The following is a 23,040-nucleotide window of genomic DNA, read 5'->3' as shown; positions in this document are numbered from 1 at the left end:
AAAGTTAGTGATATAATAAAATTTAGGTTTCAATACTCATCCGAATTTAAGTCATTTTTATAATAAAATTTAAATATAATATTATATATATAGATATTATTTTATACTACTTTCATTTAGAATAATAATGTATTTACATGTATTAATTTAAAAAAGTGTATATATTTAATAAAATATTTTATTAGTCAATTTATTAGTATAATTAAAATTAAAATTTAATTAAAATTAGAACATTATAATAAAACAATTTACGTATATGTTATTATACATGTGTTTTGTAAAAATAATAATAATATGATAGACGATTTACTTTAACTCATATAAATGAGAAGAAAAATAATTTAATAAACAAAAAAATAAATTAATTTAAAAATTTATTTTTCATTTTTTTTAAAAAAAATAACATTTTGTATGCGAGTTGACTCGCAAGTTCGAAGGTCAGTCTTATATAAGATGGACTAAAGAAATTACCCATATTGTCATTACTCCTACTTAAATTTATCACTAACAAGCGCCATCATATATATAAGACAAGTGTTTCGCGAGTCCAGAGGATTGGAATATAGCTATTCATTTTAATTTTAAAGAAGGTAGGAAGCTAAATGCCATTAAGTGTATTTTGTTGGTAATCTTCTGTTAAAAGTAAATCTTCAGTTAATAAAAAATTAAGATACATCTGAATCACACTTTAGTGTCACTTAACTTCAAGCCAACTTAGACTTCAATCCATCAAAACTATAATCCTAAGTAACACACTCGACAAGTCACTTCATCCAATTTAGATACACCAAAACCTTAATTACAGCATTAGGTAGTTTGAGTTTGTAAGATGATGAAAGATGAAAGCACAATCATGCTTTATTTCTTTATTGAACCAACTGAGGCAAAATATTTATTTTATCATGCAATTTGTAATAAATATATCTTGTTTTTTTTTTCTCTTTCTAACTATATATGAATCAATACTGACAATATACAACTATGTTTAAACTGTTAGTTTTACACCAATGCAAACTCTGTTGTCATTGTTTCTGGTATATAATATATATATATATACTCAACATAGTGTATCAGAAGCAGAGAGACAAGAGGAGATAGTAGGTCAATGCCACAGGCAAGGCCATGAGCATTCCTAGCAAGACCCTGTCACCAAAACAGCAACAACTGTCATCATTTATTTGCAAAGGTTGTCAAAGAAATATGCTAAGAAGTTTCACTGACCCTGTGCTTAAAATTCCTGGATGAACATTATACTCTCTAGCAAAAACAAATGGAACAATTCCTTGGGGTAGAGCTGCCTGCACATACAAAAACCATTTAATACATATCAAGTAACTTTCCATCATCTGTAAAGGGAAAATTTTTCAGTGTTTTAGGATTACAAGGATCAGTAATTATCTTTCTTAACTAAGTTTTTTTTATATAAAAGTAAGATAAGACTATTCAACTTTGCTAAAATAAAAAAAAAGAACACATATGATTATGGTTATGTAGAGAACAACATACAGAAAACATGGACTAATGGGCTAAGCCTATTACATAGAAGTATGTGACAATATATCTAATAATATCTTACTTGATAGCAATAACTGTCAAAGGAGTTAAGTACCATTATAGAATTTTCTCTAAAGAAAGTAATGATCACCTGAATAATTGCCACTTTGAGCATTCTATCTCTTAATCCAATCACAATGGAGGCTACAGCCATTATAGCAGGCCCAACAAGAAATTTCAGGCCCATTGCCACCATTGTCATCCTTGGCCCACATGCTATGATTCTGTTGTTTGATGCCATAAATAGACCTGTTGAAATTTCATTCAAGGAATGAGGAACAAGGCTTCTTAAGTCACAATCCAACTCTTGATATGTTGGTTCATTAGTTCATAGCAGGAATCCATTGATCTAACTAATTTCTCTTACCTAAGCTGAAAGTTGCCATGCCTAGACCTCCACTGGCCAATATTTCTATTGACTGATTAACAACATCTGGCATATCCACTCCCCACCTGCAATACATTTATTCAATCATCATTAGTTCTTCCTTAATTGTATGCAATCATATGAAGTGTTTGTTTTCTATGCACTATTAGTATAAGATTTGGAATATTGTCAAGCAATCAGAAACCTTTGTTCATATCACTTTTAAGATATTTATTGTAAAAGGGAATAAATTTATCATGAAAATGTAAGAAACATTTACATTTTAGTCTCAATGATTTGTAGCAATATACCTGAAGTGTATGCTTGCCCAAATAAGACCTATGAAAGTTGCATAGGTATTAGGATTAATGGTTAATTTATTCCCCACTTTCATAAGAATGAGCAACATCCTTGTTTTACTCTGTGTTCTATGTTCTTCTTCTTCTTCTTTTGACTGTATCTCCTGAGAAGTCTCAGATTCTCCTTCATGCAGAAATCAAGAATGGAACATCATACACATGTAACACAATTTTCATAGCAGCAATAACAATGTACTGCAACCATGATAATGCTTTCTGCATTGTATCTAAATTTTGTTTCATAGAATCACTCTATGGTGCATTATTTGTCTTTTAAGATAATAAACACCTTTAACCACATATAATCAAGAATAAATACTCTTATTCAAAGAGTTAAATTATCTGAGTATTAAGGTGAAAGACATATATGGAGACAATACTATTAACATGAAGGTAAGACATTTGAATGACAGAACACAGTTTTATGACTAATTTGATGCATTGACAGTATGATAGTTTGTCAACTTTTAATTACATTTTAGAGGAATAGGTATTCAAATGGAATCTGATTGAGGAGAGAAAGAAAGAAAAGAATAGAAAAAAAAAATGAGAAATTTAAAATAGGTTCAGGCCCCACTTTGATTGTCATAGATTACTTCAGTTGACTGAAAAAGAATAATTTATAAATACATAATTTAGGTATATAATATCAGACATCAAGTAATTAAAATCATTTTTGGATTAGGATACATGCAGGAAAATTAAATGAAGAATTTGTAGATTTGTTCATCAAGCACCTGTCATTTTTCTCATCCCTTTTTTCATATGCCACTCTTTCCATGTAAGAGCAAATCAAGAAAATGTAAATGTTCACCTGTGTCTTGTGATGGTGGTGCAACAACAGGCATGGTTCTTGCAGGAATTGCAGCATCCAACTCATGAAGAAACAGCAAGAGATTGTACCAGAGCATGCTCTGGAGAAAAATAATCTGGGGCAGGAGAAGGGAAGCTTCATCCCTGTACATGGCCTTCATGAGAGGAATTCCAAGGATCAAAGTGTTGGGAAGTGTTGAGAGTGAGAGACCAGTTATGATCCACTTCAAACCCCCCCTGCCCTTGATCTTAATGATTGCTGTGAAGATGAGGAATGCAAGCAATTTCTGAACAAAATCAGCATAGACAAGTTTGAGGCTCATTTTGTAAATGTTGTTGGATGAAATGACTTGGAATGAGAGAATAGGAACTGAGAAATTGGCCACAAATTTGTTTATGCCTGAACATTGTTCTGGTGTGAAGAGCTTCCACCACTTGACTGAGATGTAGGCTAGAACCATGGTGACATATAATGGGACAGTGGCAGTGACAACATGGTAGACATCTGCTAAGGAAATCATGATGCCTAACTAACAACTGTTGAAAGATTTAGGACATGATCTACAGCTTATAATATGCTATCCTACATGCTTTTTAGGCTACTTTGCTGATTTTTCAATTACTAGGATAGAATAATCTCACTAGGAGTAGCATAGAATAATCTATTTTACAAGATGCTTCCTCACACTCACCCATCACCCTTTTCTCTATTCTTTCTCTCTATTCTTCTCCCAATGCCCTCATGCTTTTCTCAACCACAACAATCAAATATATAACCCTTTCATCCATCATTCATTTTTCTAGGACTAAGATACAATTTTTCTACAAAAATTTCTTCCCTTTAAGTTTAAAATATCCCACTTTCGTCTTTTATAGTGTCTCTCTTTCAGATTTTTCTGTTAGTTTTTCTCACTAACTGTGACATTTTTTGTTAACATGGTGTTCTTCCAACTTTGTCACTCCACACTGATTTAATCAAATTACTGTATAAATTACTGATTTTAGGATTTAAAATGAAAATTTTAAAAATTTAACCAAAATTCGATTTTACAACAATGAAACTATTGAAGTTTTCGTCTTTTAGGTCGACTCTGTTGGATTTTGTAATATAGATTTTAGTCAACTCTTTTTAGAAGAAGATGATTAATTTCTTTAGTACATTTCTCGTTTCACAATAAACATCCTTAACACTAAAAGAATTATTAAATATAAATTAATTTTAAATATTAAAAATATATTAAAAAAATTATTATTTAATGTAGTTTTTAAATATTTAAACTAATTTTTAAATTTATATCTAATTTCAAACTAATTAAATACTAATTTAAAAACTAACTTATAAATTTAGAAATTATTTTAAATATTAATAATTTTTTTATTCTCTCAAATAATATCTAATTTTATCAATATAATTATTAATTATATTTTATTTTTAAAATTAATTTTTATTTAATAATTTTTTTAATAGTCTAATGTCATGATGCCACCTATTTATTCAATTAAACGAACTCTTTTATTATATTTCTTTTAAAAAATTAATATTTTATTTATGATTTAAAATACTGAAATAGTACACGAAATACTTGTTAGAATATTGGAAATTAATTTTTTCAATTTGTAATAAACAAATTGATTATTCATGTTTTTTATATGGCAGAAATGTGTGTTTAAGCATGGTGTATGGAGAATCTAATTGATTTTTTGGGCATATAATGATTTTATGATAATGCAATGAAAAAGAATAATAATGAATAAATAAAAGTGAGGGCATTTATGTTCACACGAGCTAAAGAAGATAGATTCTGATTTTGATCTTGACATGTCTTTGGATTCATAGATTCTTTTGCAAAGCTGCCTTACAAATTTCTAAAGATTTACAATTCCATCTTCACCCAAATTTCATAAATCCCTCTTAGATCGATTTCATAAATTACTTTTGTTCTTTCTTTCTTCCAAAAAAAAATATATATATAAAAATTTTTAGTCCTTATTCAATCATAAATTATTTTGGTCATTTTAATGACCCTTTTTCTGTGTTAGTATAGTCTTCTTTATTTTAGATAAGAAAAAAATATGTAATTTTAATATAATCCTTACATGTGTTCCTCTTCTTTGTTATATTTTAAATGTTTAAATAATTTTTTAATGATATCTTGAATGAATAGGTTAAATCTAAGGTTTAATTGAGTGAAAATAAACTAAACAAATATATGTGAATTAAGAATTAGATTAAAATTGTGATTTTTTAAAATATTAATACTAAAATGACATTAAAAATAAGGTCAATATAGAACATAAAAAATTAAAGAAGGAAAATTTTTGTTTTCAAAATATTTAATATTAAAAAAAAAATCATTAAATAAAAACTATTTTAGAGACAATAAATACTATATCACTATATACTAAATTATATATTATTTTAAAAATTAAAAAAAATATTGATCTAAATAATTTCTATTATTAATACAAATTTATAAACTAATTTATATATATATAATTAAGTTTTATTTCTCAACTTTAGAATCTAGATTAATTTTTAATTAGATATCAATTTATAAATTAGTTTATAAATTAATATTAAAATAATATAAACGATTCTAGATATCAATAATATTCCGTCTATAAAATAATAGTCAATATATTAACTAATTATTGTTTCTCTCTCACTAATTATTTTATGTCTCTATAATTAATTTATTGAATGATTTTTTTACAGTATAATGATTAATATTTTTTCAATACAATTAAAAATCATTATTGATATAACTCTTAAAACAATTATAATGTAAGTTAACATATTTATCATATCATAATAATCTATGATTGAATGATAATGTTTACAGTGAGAGTGTATAGACATTCACTCAAAATATATTCATGTGCCATGTTTTCCATTTATGTTGTGTATAAAGAAAGTTTTGAATGCAGAGAAGAATAAAGAAGTGAATTGTGAGTGAAGTAATGAAAGAAAGACTTGGTTCAAAACAATGTGAAGAAGAATAATTTCCCAATTTTGATGAAAAGTGCAAGAATATGTGTTCCAGCAGGCAATTTGCTTTTCAGAGTGAGATTTTTTTTCGCCACAAAAAGAGCCATCATCTCTTTTCTTTACTTCTCCATCCATTAAAGCTTTTTCTGCAACACTTCTTTACTTTCCATGATGATTACAGGTAAAATGAACAATAATGGAGGAATTGTGAATATCTGAGACTACCCTTTTGTTTTAATGCTGCTAATGTTAATGTTGCATGATTTTAAGAGTGTATTAAGAAGTTTTGTTTTGGAGGATTCTTGAATGTTGCAGCATTGCACATTCTCTGAGGGCATAATCAGAGGAAGAAAACTTATTGTGTACACAAAGTTGGTGACAGAATGCTTATAGACCACACAAATCTTAACTTCACTATTAATCCACATTTGCAGGCTTTAATGTTTCCAATAAAGCTTTATATTGCTAATAAACTATTTCATTTAACAACTTTTCAGTTTTAAATTGGAAAAGAAAGTCTCAAAACAAACAAAAACAACAGTACATCATAGTCAACTTATCCATATATTTATTCTAAAAGTATTATATGTGTTAATTTATACATAAACTCCTTTTCTCCATGTCTAACTTATTTTTCATTTTGATAAATTTATAAGTGTGTGTTGTATTAGATTAATTATTGTAAAATTTACTAACTATTATTCTATTAAATGTTGGATTAAATATGTTTTTCCCTGTCTTGTATTGAAATTTATTTTTGTCTTTTAATTTAAGTTTTAAATCTTGTAAATGTTTGTAGTAAGAAAATTATTTGAGTGAGTATTTGCTATTTTTTTTCTAACGTAACAAATAAAATTTTCAGCATAGATTGTATTCACGCCAGTGATCCATCAGCATGAAATATTTTAACATCATATTCCACATTAAAAATTCGTTTATCACTTAGAAAAAATTGACAAAGATCAATTTCAATGATTTTCTTCTTACAATTATTCATAAGATATCAATTTCAATGATTTTCTTCTTACAATTATTCATAAGATCTAAAGTTAGTATTAGAGATGAAAAACAATTTCGCATGAAGATAAAAAAAAATACATATTTAACCTTAAATGTTTGGATTTCAAATTCTTATCATATAGGTTATGTTTTCCAAAATCTTTTATTATATTTTTAAATGTATAAAAGTAATATTTTGTTTATTATATTCATGATTATTGGATTTTAATAAAATTTAGTCATATATATTTCTAATTTAATAATTAGATCCATATGAAAAAAACATAATTTGGACAAGTAAAAAAAACATTTTATATGAAGTGTTTTTTTTAATATTCTGTGGAGAGGCTTTTGAGTATAACCCCACCACTTAGATTATGAATGCTAAAATTAGTCTTTTCCAAAGCCATTTTTGTCGCGATTCTGTATTAAAGAACTAAGTTAATCTAAGGTTTTCCTCTCTTTTTCTCTCTTTCCCTATTTTTTTATTTTCTCTTTTCCCAATTTATTTAGGCTTTGGAAGATTTCATCAAACCACAAAATAACATTCCTTTCCCTATTTTAAAGTTTAAAAGTTAGTAACTTTGATTTATTTTTGCATCACTTTTTTTTTGTTATATATATTACTACGAATAATATCAATGTTTTTAAATGTTTAGTCACTTACATTTAATACTAAAAGGTTAATCATTCGGATTTGTTTAATCGTTTTGTTAGTGATCACGACCATTAAGTAAAATATAAGATTTTTCTAACAAATAATCACGTATAATTCACTTAATTTTCACTTAATTTTTTATTTAATTATTTTTTTAATCATAGTAGTATAATTTTCTTAATCTTTATAAAATCGTCCTAATTTTGATCCTTATAGTTTTTTTTAGTTTGTGCCAATATTAATGAACGTGTTAAGTGGTCCATAAAATTCCACCTCTAACCATGTTCCATATAATGATTCCACCACACATCTACTTATGCTAGTTAATTGGTACACACATAATAAGAACAAAAAAGTAAAATTGTGTTGTGGTGCAATGATATTCAACAATTGAGTTCTTGAGTTTACTTTACAACAAGAAAATAATGAAATAAAAATTAATTTTTAAAAACCAAAAATAATTAATTGTTATTGTGATTAAATTAGATACTAAAAAAATTTTGGTTTCTAAATTAATTTTTATTATTGTTAAATGGTTTCTAAATTGGTGTTTAATTAGCAACCAATGTTTTTGCTACCAAATGGACGTCAATTTAGAAACTATTTAACAATAATAGAAACTAATTTAGAAACCAAATTTTTTTAGTCTCTAAAATTGTCTCTAATTTAGTCACTATAGTAACTAATTATTTTTTGTATCTAAAAATTGGTTTCTATTTAATGATTTTCTTGTAGTGTTAAAGAAAAAATTGAGAAAGAAGAAGTTGATTAAGGAAGCTAGAGAGATAAGAAAGAATATAAGAAAAAATTGAGAAAGAAGAGTTGTGTAATTTGTAATGACGTTTGCATAAAATGTCATGAAAGAGGAGAACAATATTTAGTAACCCTTTTAAATGTTTTCCAATTGGGGGGTCATGTAGGGACATTCAGATTCTACTTGTTTCATGCTTGCTTTTTATATTTCATTTTTTTTTCCTAATTAATGGTGACATTCATATTCTCAATTATGTGGAGGGAATTTTTTTTTTTTCAACTTGTAATTTTCTTTTTCTCAACTGTATTGAAAAAAATTCATTTTTTAATATATTATTAGAGTTATTTGAAGTATATCGTAGCGAAAGTTTGTTAAATTTATTAGATCATCTACTATCAAATCATTATCGTACTACTCGTAAATACATAGTTCTATGCATGAGTTGATGGTATTTATATCTTTAAAATCATATAATTTTTTTTTATTCTCTCCTTAAATCAATTTTGGTTGGAATGTTGTTGAGTTGATTAAGATCCAAATATTATTAACTTGATTGACAAGTCATAATCTCAACATTTTTTTTATAAATCTTAGTGAATATTTCTTTCGAACTAAAAGTCTACTATTTTTTTTTTAATCGACATCATCATAATTATATTATTGTTTATGTTAGATCAAAGTTATATTTCCCAACCAATATTAGTTATAGTTTTATTGGTTAACATTAACTATGTTTTTTTACTTATGTCAAACAAACTATCTTCTAATTTATGTAAGGTGAGGTTATTTTATGTTAATCAAGATTTTTTTTAATGTAGCCTAAGATATTTTGTGATAATGTTAGTTAAAAAATTTCTAACCAAAAAGGGAGCACTTAATTAATTTCGACAAAAAGTTTTCTATTTATATTAATATGAGTGATTTTTCACTCACATTATTAGAATTATATTTTTTTTTAAATCACTCTTCTTTCTACTTTCTCAATTGGTATTGGAGAGAACTCTTTTTTGGCAGATGTTATCTAAATTGTTTTAGACCTACAAATCAAAACATCATTACTATCTTAATCCGACAAAAAATATTCTTCGAACAAAACGTGATACTAAAATTTCAGGCATTCTTAATCAAAATTGTTTTTCTTTAATCCTCACTTCTTCTATTTTAAGTTTGATAAGTGAGATTACTTGAAACTCTAAGCTGGAATCACTTTTACTTCTTCTTATTCCTTTCCTTAATTAGTAAAAGTTTTATAGTGTTTTTTCCTTTCACGCAATCAAACATTCACAATCCATAATCTTTATACAATAACCTTACAACTTCCAACATTATTATTTTACTATTTTTTTTATATAATTTAATTAAAATTTACTCTATATTATATATATTTATTTCTAAATTCATGATATTTTCCTTTCCTTTTTTATTTGTTGGGAAATGTTAGTTGAAACTACTTTGTTTTATCCTACTTTACATTCATTGTAAAGTGTTAAACCAAAAAGATAAACAAAATAAAAAATTTCCCTTCTATTTTTTGTTTAAGGTTGTTTGATGCACTCGAAATATAAGAAGTTCATTCTAAATTTATGGAGTGAATAGAACTATGTAAATCAAATTTTTTTCATAATCAATATATATATATATAAACTCAATTTAATTACTTTTTAATTAACAAAGAAAATATATAAGAAAAATGATAGTTTGACAATTTTTAGAATTGTATACAATTATATATAATAAAGAATAAATTTGTAATTAAAAAATATGAAAAAGTATTAAAATAATAATATTGAGAGTTATAATGTGATTGTGGAGTTGTAATATATAATTTGAAAATAGTTTTATAGTTTTAGTAGGTATGAAAAAGAGAGAGGAGAAGAGAAAAGTTATGCCAAAATTGGAACGTAACTTGGAAATTTATTAGTCGCAATTTGAACCCCAAGTTCAAAAGGCCAAACAACAATGCATGTTGCAGAAGACTCAACTCGTCTTCTCTGCATGTGTTAAGAGTTTAAACAGAAAAGAACAAAGAAAAATTGAATACGCACACCATTATGTTGGTGTGTGTATATATGTATCTATATATATAAATATATAAACCCTAGCAAGGCAAGCCAACAAAGCAGTTGAGGGCACCAGAATGGCGTGTGAGTCTGCTGACGTGAGTGCCGTCTCTTGGCTTCATTATGAAACCCTTCTTGTGTTTCATGGCTATTGGAGATCCTGAACTGTTGAAGGTCGCACCGTTCATCAAAAGGTCCATGTCTGATTGCCATTGCCAGTTCTTCCACTCTTCTGGTGTTGCGTAGTCTCTGTGGGTTATCTCCTTTGCAGCATCGTTGTTGGGGGCGATGAATCTGTTTCCCTGGCTCAGAATCGTAGGCCCTGCGCTTCCTCCTATTGCGTACATCATCCAGTGAGTGTAATCGTTGTTCAGAACGTGGAAGAATCCCATTCTGCACCTTGGCATCCTCTGGATAAGTCCCTGCCCGAAGTGGTTGAATGCCACTGTAATCTGCATGATCTTGTCTCCAGTGTAGCTGTCAGCAGCACCAAACAGCATCACCTGCAGTAATCAAAAAATGCTTTAGTTCGCCAAAAACCAATGCATCACACACTCTCTCTCTCTATATATATAAACCAATGCATGAGTTTGCATTGTTTGTAGAGTTTGAAAAATGTGTGTAGGTTGAAGTGTTTGAGATCGTGAAGTGTTTGATAAGGGTAGAAAAATGAGTTTGATTACGTCGTTATGTCTGGTCATGTGGCAGTTGGAGATGGTGATGGCGGTGGAGCCTTGGATGACATCGATGAGTCCGTCAGCGGAGTTAGATAGCGAAACATGATCGATCCAGATGTTGGAGGCACCGAAAACGGAGATGGCATCACCATCACTCCTCGTTCTCTGTCCAATGTGGTTGTACGAGTCTCTGATCAGGCCACCCTCCTTAGGCACGATGTCCTTCACGCGAATCCCGTGGATGATAACGTTGTTCACGAACTGCATGGTGAGGCCACCACCGTCCCTGATCTGAACATTGGCGCCACGACCATCGATGGTCTTGTCGGAGGAAATCATCAGCTCCTGTTGCAGACTGATGATCATGCTGCGTTCGAAGGTGATCCAAAGAGGACCCTTTTGAGTCACAGCATAACGGAGGGTTCCTGGTTTGGGGTTAATCATATCCTCATCGGAGTTATCAGTGACGACATAGATGGGTCCACCGAGGCCTCCGACGGCGCGTCTTCCGAACCCTTTTCCGCATTTGGCTAGCCGGTACCTGTCCTTGGCCCAGTCTTTGTTGCACCTCCAGCAGTTGTCAATGGGGTTGCTGCTCTCACAGGGCTTCCCAATGGCATTGTTCCCTTCCTTCAGTCCCCTTCTTGTGACGTTCTGCATGGAAAGATGAACGTGGTAATTGAGGTCATTGGTGACGAACTCAGGAGTTGGTACGTAGGATTGAAGAGCGATTTCGTGGGCTTTCTCAGATTGAGCTCTGAGAAACTCATCGAACTCTGCAATGCCAGCCTCGAGGCAGGGAATGGTAATGGCGAGAGTGGCCAACAGGGAAAAGACAACCTTTGATGCCATTGTTCCTCCCAACATTAATGCTTAGGATTTTTCTTTGTCTTTTTTTTTTTTAGTTTTTGTGTGGCAAGGTTGTCAGGGATCTTGTTGAAGCTGAAAGAATCAACAAAAACCTTGGCAAGCCTGTACCAGTAAGAACACAAGATTGTTGTTTGGCTTGATGATTATTGCTTCATCACTGCATCCCTTTTATAGGACCCAAATGCTTCAGAATAACGATAACCCTTCAAAGGTGGAACCTTCGTTCAAATTTAGCAATGGGATTTCCGCCATGCATGTAGTTTCTGTTCAATCTCATCCACCAAACTACCCTATTCATCAGCTTCACCCAACTTTTTCTCTGTAAAATCTATTTTTAGGTTAAACTTCAAAATAATCTATACCTTCAAATCTTTATCTGTAAATTAAGAATTATTAAATCAAATCTATTTTTAAAATGGTTTTAACAATAATAAAGCATTGAGATTTTATTTTCCTTAACTTATAAGAAATTGTTTATAATGATAATTTTTATTTTGATCGTTTTCATACTAATTAAAATTCCTAATTGTATTTATTTTTTATTTATAATAAAATTATAGAGCCAAAAGTGCTGTGTTTTCATTTAGTAATAACAGTAACAATATGTAATTTGAATATCATATTTAATGTATTTTTCTTTGTTTTCCAATTCAAATTAGAAAATGTTCAGTGCTCTTAAAATTTAGTTGTTATTTTTTTACTACTTGAGAATCACATCCCATAAAATAAGTAGCCATTTTGTTTTTATGCGTTTCTCTAATATGCTTATCTTAATAAAAATAAATTTTATACTTTTAAATAACTAGTTTTTCAAAACTACTTATTTCAAATAAACGTTTTAAATTTTAAAAACTACCATTAAATTTTCTAAAAATTACTTTATTTTGTTATTTTGTTCTCAAGATATAAACTATTTTTAAAAAGTCGTTGTGAATGTATTTTGGCCCAATTTGTACTTGTAAAAAAGTTAAGCTAAATATTAAGCCGGGAAAATCTCCAGTAACTTTCTATGATTAGTTTATTTGACGCATTCTCATGGAAACATTGCAATTTTCCTAATTTTGTGAATATTATTAGTTTTGTTCCTCATACAGATAAAATTGGCAAAAACTTAATTGGTATGTTCATAACCTTATAACTTATTACACACACATATATATATATATATTAGAACTTTTTTGTCCCAAGTTCTGAAATTATAATTAATGTTTTTTAAAGCTGAAATTATATACCTTAAACTAATAGTGTTACAAGGGATGAAGTACACGAGGAGAGTGTTTCATGAAGTGTTCATGCAGAGAGATTAAACCGGTAGAGAAGAGATTATTGTATATAATTTTAATTAATGATGATTATATAAAAATACATTATTGGAAATATATTATTATGTTCAAACAAGCTATTTGTAATGTGTTTTGTTATTATAATGTGTAATTATTTTATATTTATACCATATATTTTATCATTTTTTTAATTTTAAAATATAATTAAGTGTAAAGTATAAATATATATCAAATAAGAGAATCCCTTGTTATAAATAATATAAATAAATCTCTATGAAATAAGTCATAGTTTTTTTAATCACTTCCCCATTCAGTCAAGAATGGTATTTATCACTTACTCCTTTGACTCTCATATAGTAATAATTTTCTTTTATATATATATATATATATATTTATGTATTAAAAAACTTGTAGACATTTAAAAGTGGTATGGACATCTGGAAAAGAGAAACCTAATCTTTTAAATGACCTCCAAAATGTAAGCAAATTCAAAGTTAAACTTTTTTTTCTTAACTGGTTATTTTGTCCAAAATATAAAATTATACAGAATGAAAGAGAAAATTATACACAATTGAAGAAAAGACAACTTTCAATCTTAGATATATCACTGTTAGACGGATGCCCCAAATCATGTAGCAAAAAGTTGAAGGTATAATTATGTTACAAGTCCTAAATTCGTGGGTCAAAAACCCAAGGGACTGTCATTTTATCACAATATATTAGGAAATTGGGTCTAAAACAGAGACCACTAATTTAATTAGCATGGGACCTAACCAACGCACTAAGCTCGTCCTTCAGCTGTCTTCAGTAAACCAGCACAGCACAAAAATCTTGAGCTCATTCACAAGCCATCAAGCCATTTCAAAGAGCAAAAACATGTGTCAATCTATGGAGCATGTGAGAGATGCCATCACGGGTAAGAAATATAAGGAACACGGGTGAACTTTGCATGCCATGCCATGACAACAGGCATCTATGGAAGTGCATTAACTGACAGAGTCGAGAAACAGCCTTAGGCACTGTCAGATTCATTTCCAGAATCAATATTCATGGGTTGGGATTCTTGTAGCCACTGATTTCATCCTTGTAATTGTAACGTTTTTTATCTTCACGTGCTTTTGCCTCGTATGGTTCCTTCTCTTCCACTGTGCATTCAATAGGTAAACAATATACAGTTTAGTGGATCTAGTCCCTAAATAAAAAATAATAAGCTCAGATCAGGAATGACACTCGCTGGAACTGCATCAAATGAACGACAGCCTTACTGTGTTGTCAATTCCGCGGGGCAGTTATGAATGATCTTCTCATTTTCAAAGGCCCATTTATTTACCAAATCCAGTTCTTTCTTCCCAAGAGAGCCATCCCTGATGGTTCACATTCAATGAAACAGAATCAGTGAAATCCAACAATGCAGCCACAATTACGACGAAAAACTATATAATAACTCAGAAATTTTCTTCTGTTTTCCTTAAATCAAGAACACACCTGACTAAGTTAGGTTGCTGTAGAATTGAAAGCTGAGCATTTTGATTCTAAAATGAGTACCCAATCATAAAGAAACAAAATTGCTAGGAAGCAGTAGATTAAAAAGCAGTCTCAAAGTGGATAGAGCCCAAGTTCACTGTATAGCAGCTAATGAGACCGTTGATATTATCAGCAACAGGAAGGAATTGTAGCCATAAATTAAAGCAGAAAATTAAGAGTGATAAATAATGGACTAACCTTCAAGATCGGTTGGCCATAAAGTGAGCATACTTCATATGAATAATATTTATTTTAATGGATATGCTTTGTGAAATTGTTAGCAGATTAGCCAACTCTGGGTTTTGTAACAAAAAATACAGGTCCTGGGTTCAAAGGAAGGAGGCTCCAATAGGAATCTTGACTGTCAACCAGACAACTATGCCATTTGATTCTGTAAGAACCCACGGGAAAGTTAGACACATCGAGTGAGCAATGTGAAAACCCCTGCCCTTTCTCATTAGGTCTAAAATCCATTAATGTCTCCACAGCCATACTATTACCATGGCCCCTACTATGCATAGAAATTCTCCTCTTACCGGCCACACCATCCAAGACATGGCAAACCAACTTCTGGTTCAGCTCAACAATTTCATCATCTTTCCAAGCTTCAGATCTAGACTGTGAGTGCCCCAAGGTTTGTCCACATGGGACGAGGAAGGACGTACTGCAATGAAGGATGCAGTAACACTTAGTTGACTTAACCACAAGGTTTGGGGGCACATTCTTCAATTGAAGACAAATATTCAAACTGATGTGGGAGCCTTGCGAAACACATATTTCAACCCCATTACCAGAGTCCTCGTTGTGGAGAAAAAGTTCTGACCCAATGAATGGTCTGCACAAATAATGCAAAACAGATATATTTCAACACCGTATTTTTAAGTGTTAGGAAACATAAATAAACACCAAATTTCCAACTCTTGGTCGTGGCTTGATCAAATTAAGAACTTAAATGGACTACAGCAGTTCTAGATTTGCATATAAGGAGACTACATCATAAAATCAGAGAGCACTAAACGTATAAAGGTTCACAACAAAGAGAACATCTATTAAACAACAAAAGAAAAACTAATTCAGCTTAAAATACTAACAAAATTGGGAAACCATTTCTTGAGACTCAGATAAAACAAACTCAAAAGCAAACTATTCAATTCCTTTCGTTTAAAGTTATATTATATGATTCATTTTGACATGAAAAGGAAGATAAGGGAGAATATTGAAGGAAAAAATAATAGTCCATGTGAGGATCATTACAGTAAAAATTACATCATAATAAAAACTACATATTCATTTAAACTTTCACTAAAAAGTTTACACTGATTCCATTGAATAATTGATACACATACCTTACTTTGAAGAAGTACTTTGGAATCCGAAGATGAATGTGCATCAATTTTATCAAAGTATTAGAAGCTAGTGACAAAGCATTCTTGGTAAACTGAGATGCAGTTTTCTGAAGCAAGCAGGCAGCACTAGAGACAGCATAACTACAAACATTGAGAACCTCTCTGTCTTTATAGGCAATGCTACAAGTTCGGTAACCGGATCCTTGGGATAAACGGATCTCATTTAGATCAAAATAATTCAACAGCAAAGAGAAACTCGCTCTGGTTCCATGATCCACACACCAAAATAGCCTCCTTAAATTTTGTATTGTCAAAGCTTGTAAATTACTAGAGGTTTTGTCACCAATAAAAATTCTCTGAGAATCTTGGTCTACATTAGACACTCCAAAAGCAGTTACAAATGCTAATACTGAAGAACTCAGACCATGAGCTGCAAGGACTTCAGAACTTTCACTGTCCATCCCAATGAAAGATGCTCTAAGTAGATCAAATTCTTCTGCTAGTCTGAACAGTTGTAAGGAAAATTGAGTAATATCTTGATAAGACTTCAGGAATTGAAGCTTATCACTACTCTCAATCTCTACCTGATTTAAATTTTGATCCACATTCAATGAAACTTCCCTCAAAGCTTTAACCACACCCACTAAATTTTCCAACACTCTAGCTCTTAATGATAAAAACCACCTCTGAAAACAAAATGCTTGAGAACTTGTTACAGATGCATCCAAAATTTTCAAGGAAGAGCATACTTCCACATGAGACTGAGAAAGCTGATCATAGTAATTACAATCATTGATATTCCTGGCAAGTCTCGGATGTGTATCGTCCTTGTAATAATGTGTTAAAGGAAATTTGATAGTCCCCGCCAACTCCACTGATGTGGTTCCCTGTTTTGGCTGCCTAAGAAGTTGGATTTTTTCTTCAGAACTAGAATAATGGAACAGTGTTTTTAACCAGCTACAGCAAGAATCAGATTTCACTTTCTCTATTAATGACCTGAATACAATAGTAGCTAGCAACCATTCACCCTGACACGCAGCATGAGCACCAACCTTGTAAGCAGTCCAGCCATTTGTTCCTGTCAAGACTTTGTTTACAAACGTTGTGCATTTAACAAGACAACTAACCGGACGGGTTTCATCATTCTCATGGACTAAGCCATCACAAATAGGTTGAGTGTGCAATAGCAGATGGTACAATATGTGTGTATAGCAATCAATTAAACTACACTGGCACACAATTTCAGCCAAAATATTCACTTTACTAAACACTTCAGTATTAACAGCACCAACTACATAAAGATTTTCAAGGTATGCCACCAGAAATCTGTATATTTTGGAAAGAAATTTAACAAGAAAGGAACTTTGCTTTTCTCCTTTAAAATTTACAGCTAGAAGAGTTGATGGTACTGCAGGATCAGTAGATGCAATTGTCACAAAATAATATTCAATCACTTCTTTTATGTTATCAAGTACCAAAGAACCAAGAGAAGGATGACTTTCAACAACAGTTAATATAATCTTTAGCAGATACTGGAGCTCCTGACAAATTGCCAAATCATTTTGACCACCTTCCAACAATGGCATCAACATAAGTTTGATATGATCTTTGATTAAAGAGATAACACGCGATGGCAGGGAAGAACAACCAAAAACATTCTCAATTTCTGCTCTGTCCTTTGTCCTACAACAAAAATCTGCTAGAATACAAATGGCCAAGCAATTGTTCCTAGAAGCTGGATGTTGACTTGTGTTTTCAATAACAGTTTGAAGCCTCATAAATTCTCGAAGTTCCTTTTGAAGTGAAGAAGGCGGAACAGAAAGAAGGACCTGACAATCATTTAATGCATGTCAAACAAGTTCATATATCATAAGAAATAAAAATGAGTTTCATTTTGCCAGGTACCAAACTCAAACCTTGTGCAAGACTCTTAGAGCCTTATATTGAATGGAAAATGAAACTTCAGGTTCCTCCACTATGGAAAATAGCCCACGAATTAGAGCCGAACTATCTGAGTTCTTACACAATCCTCTTCTGAATAAAAAATGCAAGCATCTTAATGATGTTTCTTTTACATGTGAAGTTCTTTCTCGATTGAGAAACAAAAGAAGAAAGTCCACCTGAATCCAAATGACTTAATTACACAAGGAAAGCACCATAGAAATAGTATATATTTTGAATTGGGACCATCATCCATGCATATGCTAAAGCTGGCTGCGTGGTGCTTTATTTTACCACAAGCCTTAAATAGTTTACTAGCCCTTTTCAAAGGAAAAAATCTAGCAATGAGTTTCATAAACTTCATGTTAAGGATAACTTTTAAAACAATCACATTCAGTTGAAGGAACAAAACAACACTTCGCAAATGGTCACACAAAGTATTTCAAACAGAAATTAAAGCAAGGATAAAGTAATAAGTGACCTTTCATTCCTCCTGCTCAACTAGGATGCTCAAAATCATATAGTAGGACAGATACATACCTGACAAGAGGTAAAAGGAATTAAAATGCAAGCCAGTTTTGAGAGCGAGTATAGCATAGCAACCATAAAATCTTCATCTGACGAATTTAGTACCAACTCCATACCTGTCTGCATTAAATCAATCATCATATCAGAAAACCAAATATGATAGTTCCAATGATGAAACAGACAAAAGAAAAAGTAACAAATTTCTTTAGGTTGGTTAAACTTAACAATTGTTATGCTATTAAGTTTGGATATTGAACCAAGGCACATAGTGCGGGGAGCTCATTGGCAATAAAAAGTATATATCAGCACTGTACTGCAAGAATTAGTTCTGATTTCTATTTTCTTATGAAGTCACAGTATTAGTTTCAAACAAAAATTAAGCAAATTCACTGCAGAACAGTCTACCACATAAACACTAATACATAACAGAGAGAAGCCGTAAAAATAAATTATAGAAGGTAAACAAAGGAAGAATCACATACAGAAATAATGTGGTTCAATTGAAGTGTTACTGAACTTCAATCTACGTCAATGACAGAATTGACTATGCACAAAGATTATAACACGAAGTTTCTCTCTCAGTGAACTTTCGCTCAACTCTCACAGTTTATTGATTTTACAATTGAACTCAGTTAGTTTAACTGTCATTACAGGTTCCTATATATATAGCATACAACTACCGTAACCAACTACAATGAAATGCACCTAAACATGTGGAGAGGCACATGAATAGTGTTTTCCGCTTCTGACTTAGACAGCTGCTCCAGACGATACTAATCTCAATAGAAACTATGAGACTAGACGTTCTACTAAAACTATCCATCACATGCTGGAAATGCACATCTTCTACTGGACAATCGGATCAAGTTTGGAAGTTTAGGAACTTGACAAGATTTTACTGAATTATCTTCACACATTTTATGTAAGCTTAGTGTTATGATTTATTACAGCTAGCTGAGGCACAATGTCAAGAAATATTTACAATAAACTAGATGAGCCAATTTCAAAAATTAGAACTCCGCTTCAACAAGAAAAAATCAAGGTATTTTCTTTATAATTCCTCTAGGCCACCTTGTTTCCACTTGGTATCTTGTTAATCACGTCCCTAGGAAAATGTAAAGGAAGAGAACATAGACATATGCAGAAAAAGATAAAATCACAGTTATTAGAAATACAGATAAACAAGACAATTATAGTTCCAACATTAGGAGAAAGTCACACAATATTATAGCTGTCATAGCATATATAATTATCAAATACCTTGTACGCTTTATGTGCAACTGAATAAGAGGATTTGCATTTTGCCAAAACTTGGGCAGCAGCCAACTTTACTGGCAAAGACACTGAAGATGAATTCATTATATTAAATAGCATCTCCACTGAAATAGATGCAAAATCATCTGATATCTCACAAAGGCAACCAGTGGCATACAAGGATGCTTTCACCTGTGAAATCTCAACCCAGCATTTTAGATGTATTGATACAGAAAATTAATTATAATAAAAGTGTCTTCAAATAGGGTCAGGTAAACAAGTTAGAATTCACAATTAAAGAAAATTAGGAGAATATTCCAAGGCAGTCAACCTCCCCATTTTATTAAATGCAATCAAGCAAATCACTATCATGTGTCAATCCATCCATGTAGAGTCATGTAAATCAAATTAAGATTGCAGTTTCTCACTTGCAATATAATTTAACAGAAAATATTTTTGAGACGTTGGAAAACATGATTTAGGTACACAGGTAGAAAATCAAAGTAAACATATCTAACCAAGAGACGTCAATATGAAAGAAATCAGACATCTAAAACAACAGCAACACTAAGGTACTTATTTTACCTCACAGTCATGAGCAGAAACAAGGCTAGAAAATATCAAGTATCGAATCTGAGCATTGTCTTTCAGAAAATCAGCCCAACAACCAAACAAAACCAAAGCCAGTGCCTTCGACTCCAAATCCCCAATATCAAAAACAGATTTCACTCTATTTAACAACTCCAAGTGATTAGCTACTCTGGCCTCTGACAGCAACCCTTTGCACCGCTTTGTCTTCTCCTTATTGCGATGTTTCCGTTCAGACAAGAAAACCCTAACAACTGAAAGTCTGGTCTCTATGTCACCACCCCTAAAGGCATCAGCAAGGCGCAAGAGGATAGCATTAGCAAATATTCTATCTTCACCTGGAACAAGACCAAACATAGCACAGGGAGCAACATCATATTCAGGCTCTCTACTCCATTGCCAAAGTCGAGGCTCCATTTCCAATATGGCTTTGACAGGAGCACCTGACAGTGATAAATTCCAAAAATCATAAAAAACAAAACAAACAAATAACACAAAAACTATAACAGTTTCAAATTTAAGGCTTTGAATGGAATGATAATACACAGTGAATGAGGCATTATTTGAATAGGCACCATTGCTTGGATAGCCCAAATTTCAGAGGAATAAAGGGGAACATAATGATGAAAAAAAAAGGATGAAAGAAGAGAATTAAATAACCAGGTTTTGCAGAACGGAGGCCCATTTCAAGTTGAATGCTCCATTCCATGGCACGAGCAGCACAAGTTGGTTCCATGGCGAGTTTTCTTCACCAGGCAAATGCAATGGTGTTATATCGTATTAAAGCTTCATGAAACAAGCAAATGCAATTGGTTTTCGGAATTCATATATAGTGAATAATGTGTAAGGAGTGGACTCAGAACCAAGATGATTGAAGCAACCACGTGCTGAAAGCACAATAGTCTAAGATATAATTTCAATAAAAAATTGAAGAAGAAACCCACTATTGCTGGATTTTCCGGTGAATGGCTGCGTAGCGCCGTTGGAACGGTTGTTATAAACAGTGATCGCGGCGGCGGAACTCCGTCAGGCGGTTGTTTCAATAAAAAAAATATTTATATACGAATTCTATAATATTAAATGTATCTATTAAATGTTTTTAAAGCATAATTACATTTCACTTGTTCCACATTAATTCCACAATTTCACTGTATTAACCAAAATCAAAATAACAAACTCGGTAGTAAACTCGGCAGACTCGGAGTGAACTCGGTGACTCGTTCAAACTCGCGAGTCTGCTCCGAGTTGGCGAGTTCAGTTGGGTTTTTGTTTTAACCCAAAACGGTGTCGTTCTGAATGGGAAAATTAAATGGAATAAACTCACTTTAGGGTTTCGCGTTGCGTTTCAGTCACATTCGTTGCGTCTTCTCTGGTGCGGAGGTGGTGCGTCTTCTCTGAACGAGTGCGGCGGTGGTGACGATCGAGCGAAGCAGGTCCCGCGGTGGTGGCGATTGGGTAGAAGACGTCGCGCGGTGGTCGCCGGTTGCAGGTCGACGGTGGTCCGGTGGTGCCGTTGGGTGGTGTGGAATTAGGGTTGCATTGTGATTTAGGTTATTAGGGTTCTATTTTTTTTATTGGGATGAGTTTTTTTGGGGAATGCTCTTTTTTTTTTTAAATTCGAAAAACTTGGAGTAAATTTTATATTGTTTGGCCAGAAATTAAATTTGGAGTAGTATATTTTTGAAGGAATGTGGGTAGTAAATCAAATTCAACTGAACAATCTAAATGTATTTTCTGTTTTTAATAAAAGTACAAATCTTCAAAAGAAATATATCAGGGATGAAAGCATGAGATAAATATTAATTAACATAATAATTAGAGAATTTAACATAGAAATTTAATATTTATCTATGTCTAATTTAATTACTTAATTTTTATAAATTGAATATTTATCTATGTCTAATTTAATTATTTATTTTTTATGATTTAAACAAATTAATTTTTATAATATTTATATGAATTTTTTTATTTGAAGTATTTTGAAGTTGTATATTTATATTTGACTTAGTTCTTTTATAGTAAATGTATTATTAATTTTTTTATATAAAATAAATTCTTACGATATTAGAGTTCCTAAGTATATGTACATTTTTTAGTTTAGTCCTCGCAGTGATGAATAAAAAATTTATTGTCAATCTTGTGGGACAAATTTGGGCCTCAAATCTCAGCCAAAACTCAGTAGACACAGTGACGACCGTCTGGTAAAAATTTCAGACCAAAATACCCAAGGAGTAACGCGTAGTAAGTCTCAGACCGAGAGTGAACAAAACTGGTTTTCCGAAAACAAAACGTCCTGACTTTTCTAACCCGTATCTTCCTTCTGTGATTTGTTTATGGATGTGCCTCCTTACCTGGGTGCAAACAACATATGAAGGTACTTGTGTGAATATTTTCAGCGCAATAGGGACCCAAAATAAAATTTCAGAAAGTAGGGCGAAATTTCACAAGTTTTGGTAGAGGATAACCTTGGTTTGCA

At 31.4% G+C, this 23,040-nt stretch overlaps 3 protein-coding genes across 3 annotated transcripts; all 3 read right to left on the bottom strand.

Annotated features, from left to right (window-relative positions):
• Nucleotides 1-832: 832 nt before the first annotated feature.
• Nucleotides 833-3,716, bottom strand: LOC137836875 (probable auxin efflux carrier component 8). Its single transcript, XM_068645650.1, has 6 exons — nucleotides 3,095-3,716; nucleotides 2,233-2,404; nucleotides 1,922-2,007; nucleotides 1,646-1,803; nucleotides 1,222-1,298; nucleotides 833-1,143 (listed from the first exon to the last, which is right to left on the bottom strand). Exons 1-6 carry the CDS (start codon nucleotides 3,612-3,614, stop codon nucleotides 1,071-1,073), a joined length of 1,086 nt encoding a protein of 361 aa, XP_068501751.1. The 5' UTR covers nucleotides 3,615-3,716; the 3' UTR covers nucleotides 833-1,070.
• A 6,671-nt stretch (nucleotides 3,717-10,387) lies between these two features.
• LOC137836874 (pectate lyase-like) lies at nucleotides 10,388-12,244 on the bottom strand. Its single transcript, XM_068645649.1, has 2 exons — nucleotides 11,237-12,244; nucleotides 10,388-11,056 (listed from the first exon to the last, which is right to left on the bottom strand). Exons 1-2 carry the CDS (start codon nucleotides 12,095-12,097, stop codon nucleotides 10,592-10,594), a joined length of 1,326 nt encoding a protein of 441 aa, XP_068501750.1. The 5' UTR covers nucleotides 12,098-12,244; the 3' UTR covers nucleotides 10,388-10,591.
• Nucleotides 12,245-13,954: 1,710 nt separating this feature from the next.
• On the bottom strand, nucleotides 13,955-22,113 carry LOC137836873 (uncharacterized). Its single transcript, XM_068645648.1, has 11 exons — nucleotides 21,889-22,113; nucleotides 21,225-21,310; nucleotides 20,562-21,007; nucleotides 19,983-20,168; nucleotides 18,735-18,842; nucleotides 18,170-18,373; nucleotides 16,254-18,082; nucleotides 15,106-15,742; nucleotides 14,869-15,015; nucleotides 14,649-14,747; nucleotides 13,955-14,528 (listed from the first exon to the last, which is right to left on the bottom strand). The coding sequence occupies exons 2-8, from the start codon at nucleotides 21,298-21,300 to the stop codon at nucleotides 15,193-15,195; spliced, it is 3,399 nt and encodes a 1,132-aa protein (XP_068501749.1). The 5' UTR covers nucleotides 21,301-21,310; nucleotides 21,889-22,113; the 3' UTR covers nucleotides 13,955-14,528; nucleotides 14,649-14,747; nucleotides 14,869-15,015; nucleotides 15,106-15,192.
• Between the last annotated feature and the right edge of the window lie 927 nt (nucleotides 22,114-23,040).

Source organism: Phaseolus vulgaris, chromosome 4, assembly GCF_000499845.2.
Source record: "Phaseolus vulgaris cultivar G19833 chromosome 4, P. vulgaris v2.0, whole genome shotgun sequence".
NCBI lineage: Eukaryota > Viridiplantae > Streptophyta > Magnoliopsida > Fabales > Fabaceae > Phaseolus > Phaseolus vulgaris.
The sequence above is the reverse complement of the archived record's forward strand: the minus strand, read 5'-3'. Positions and strand labels throughout refer to the sequence as shown.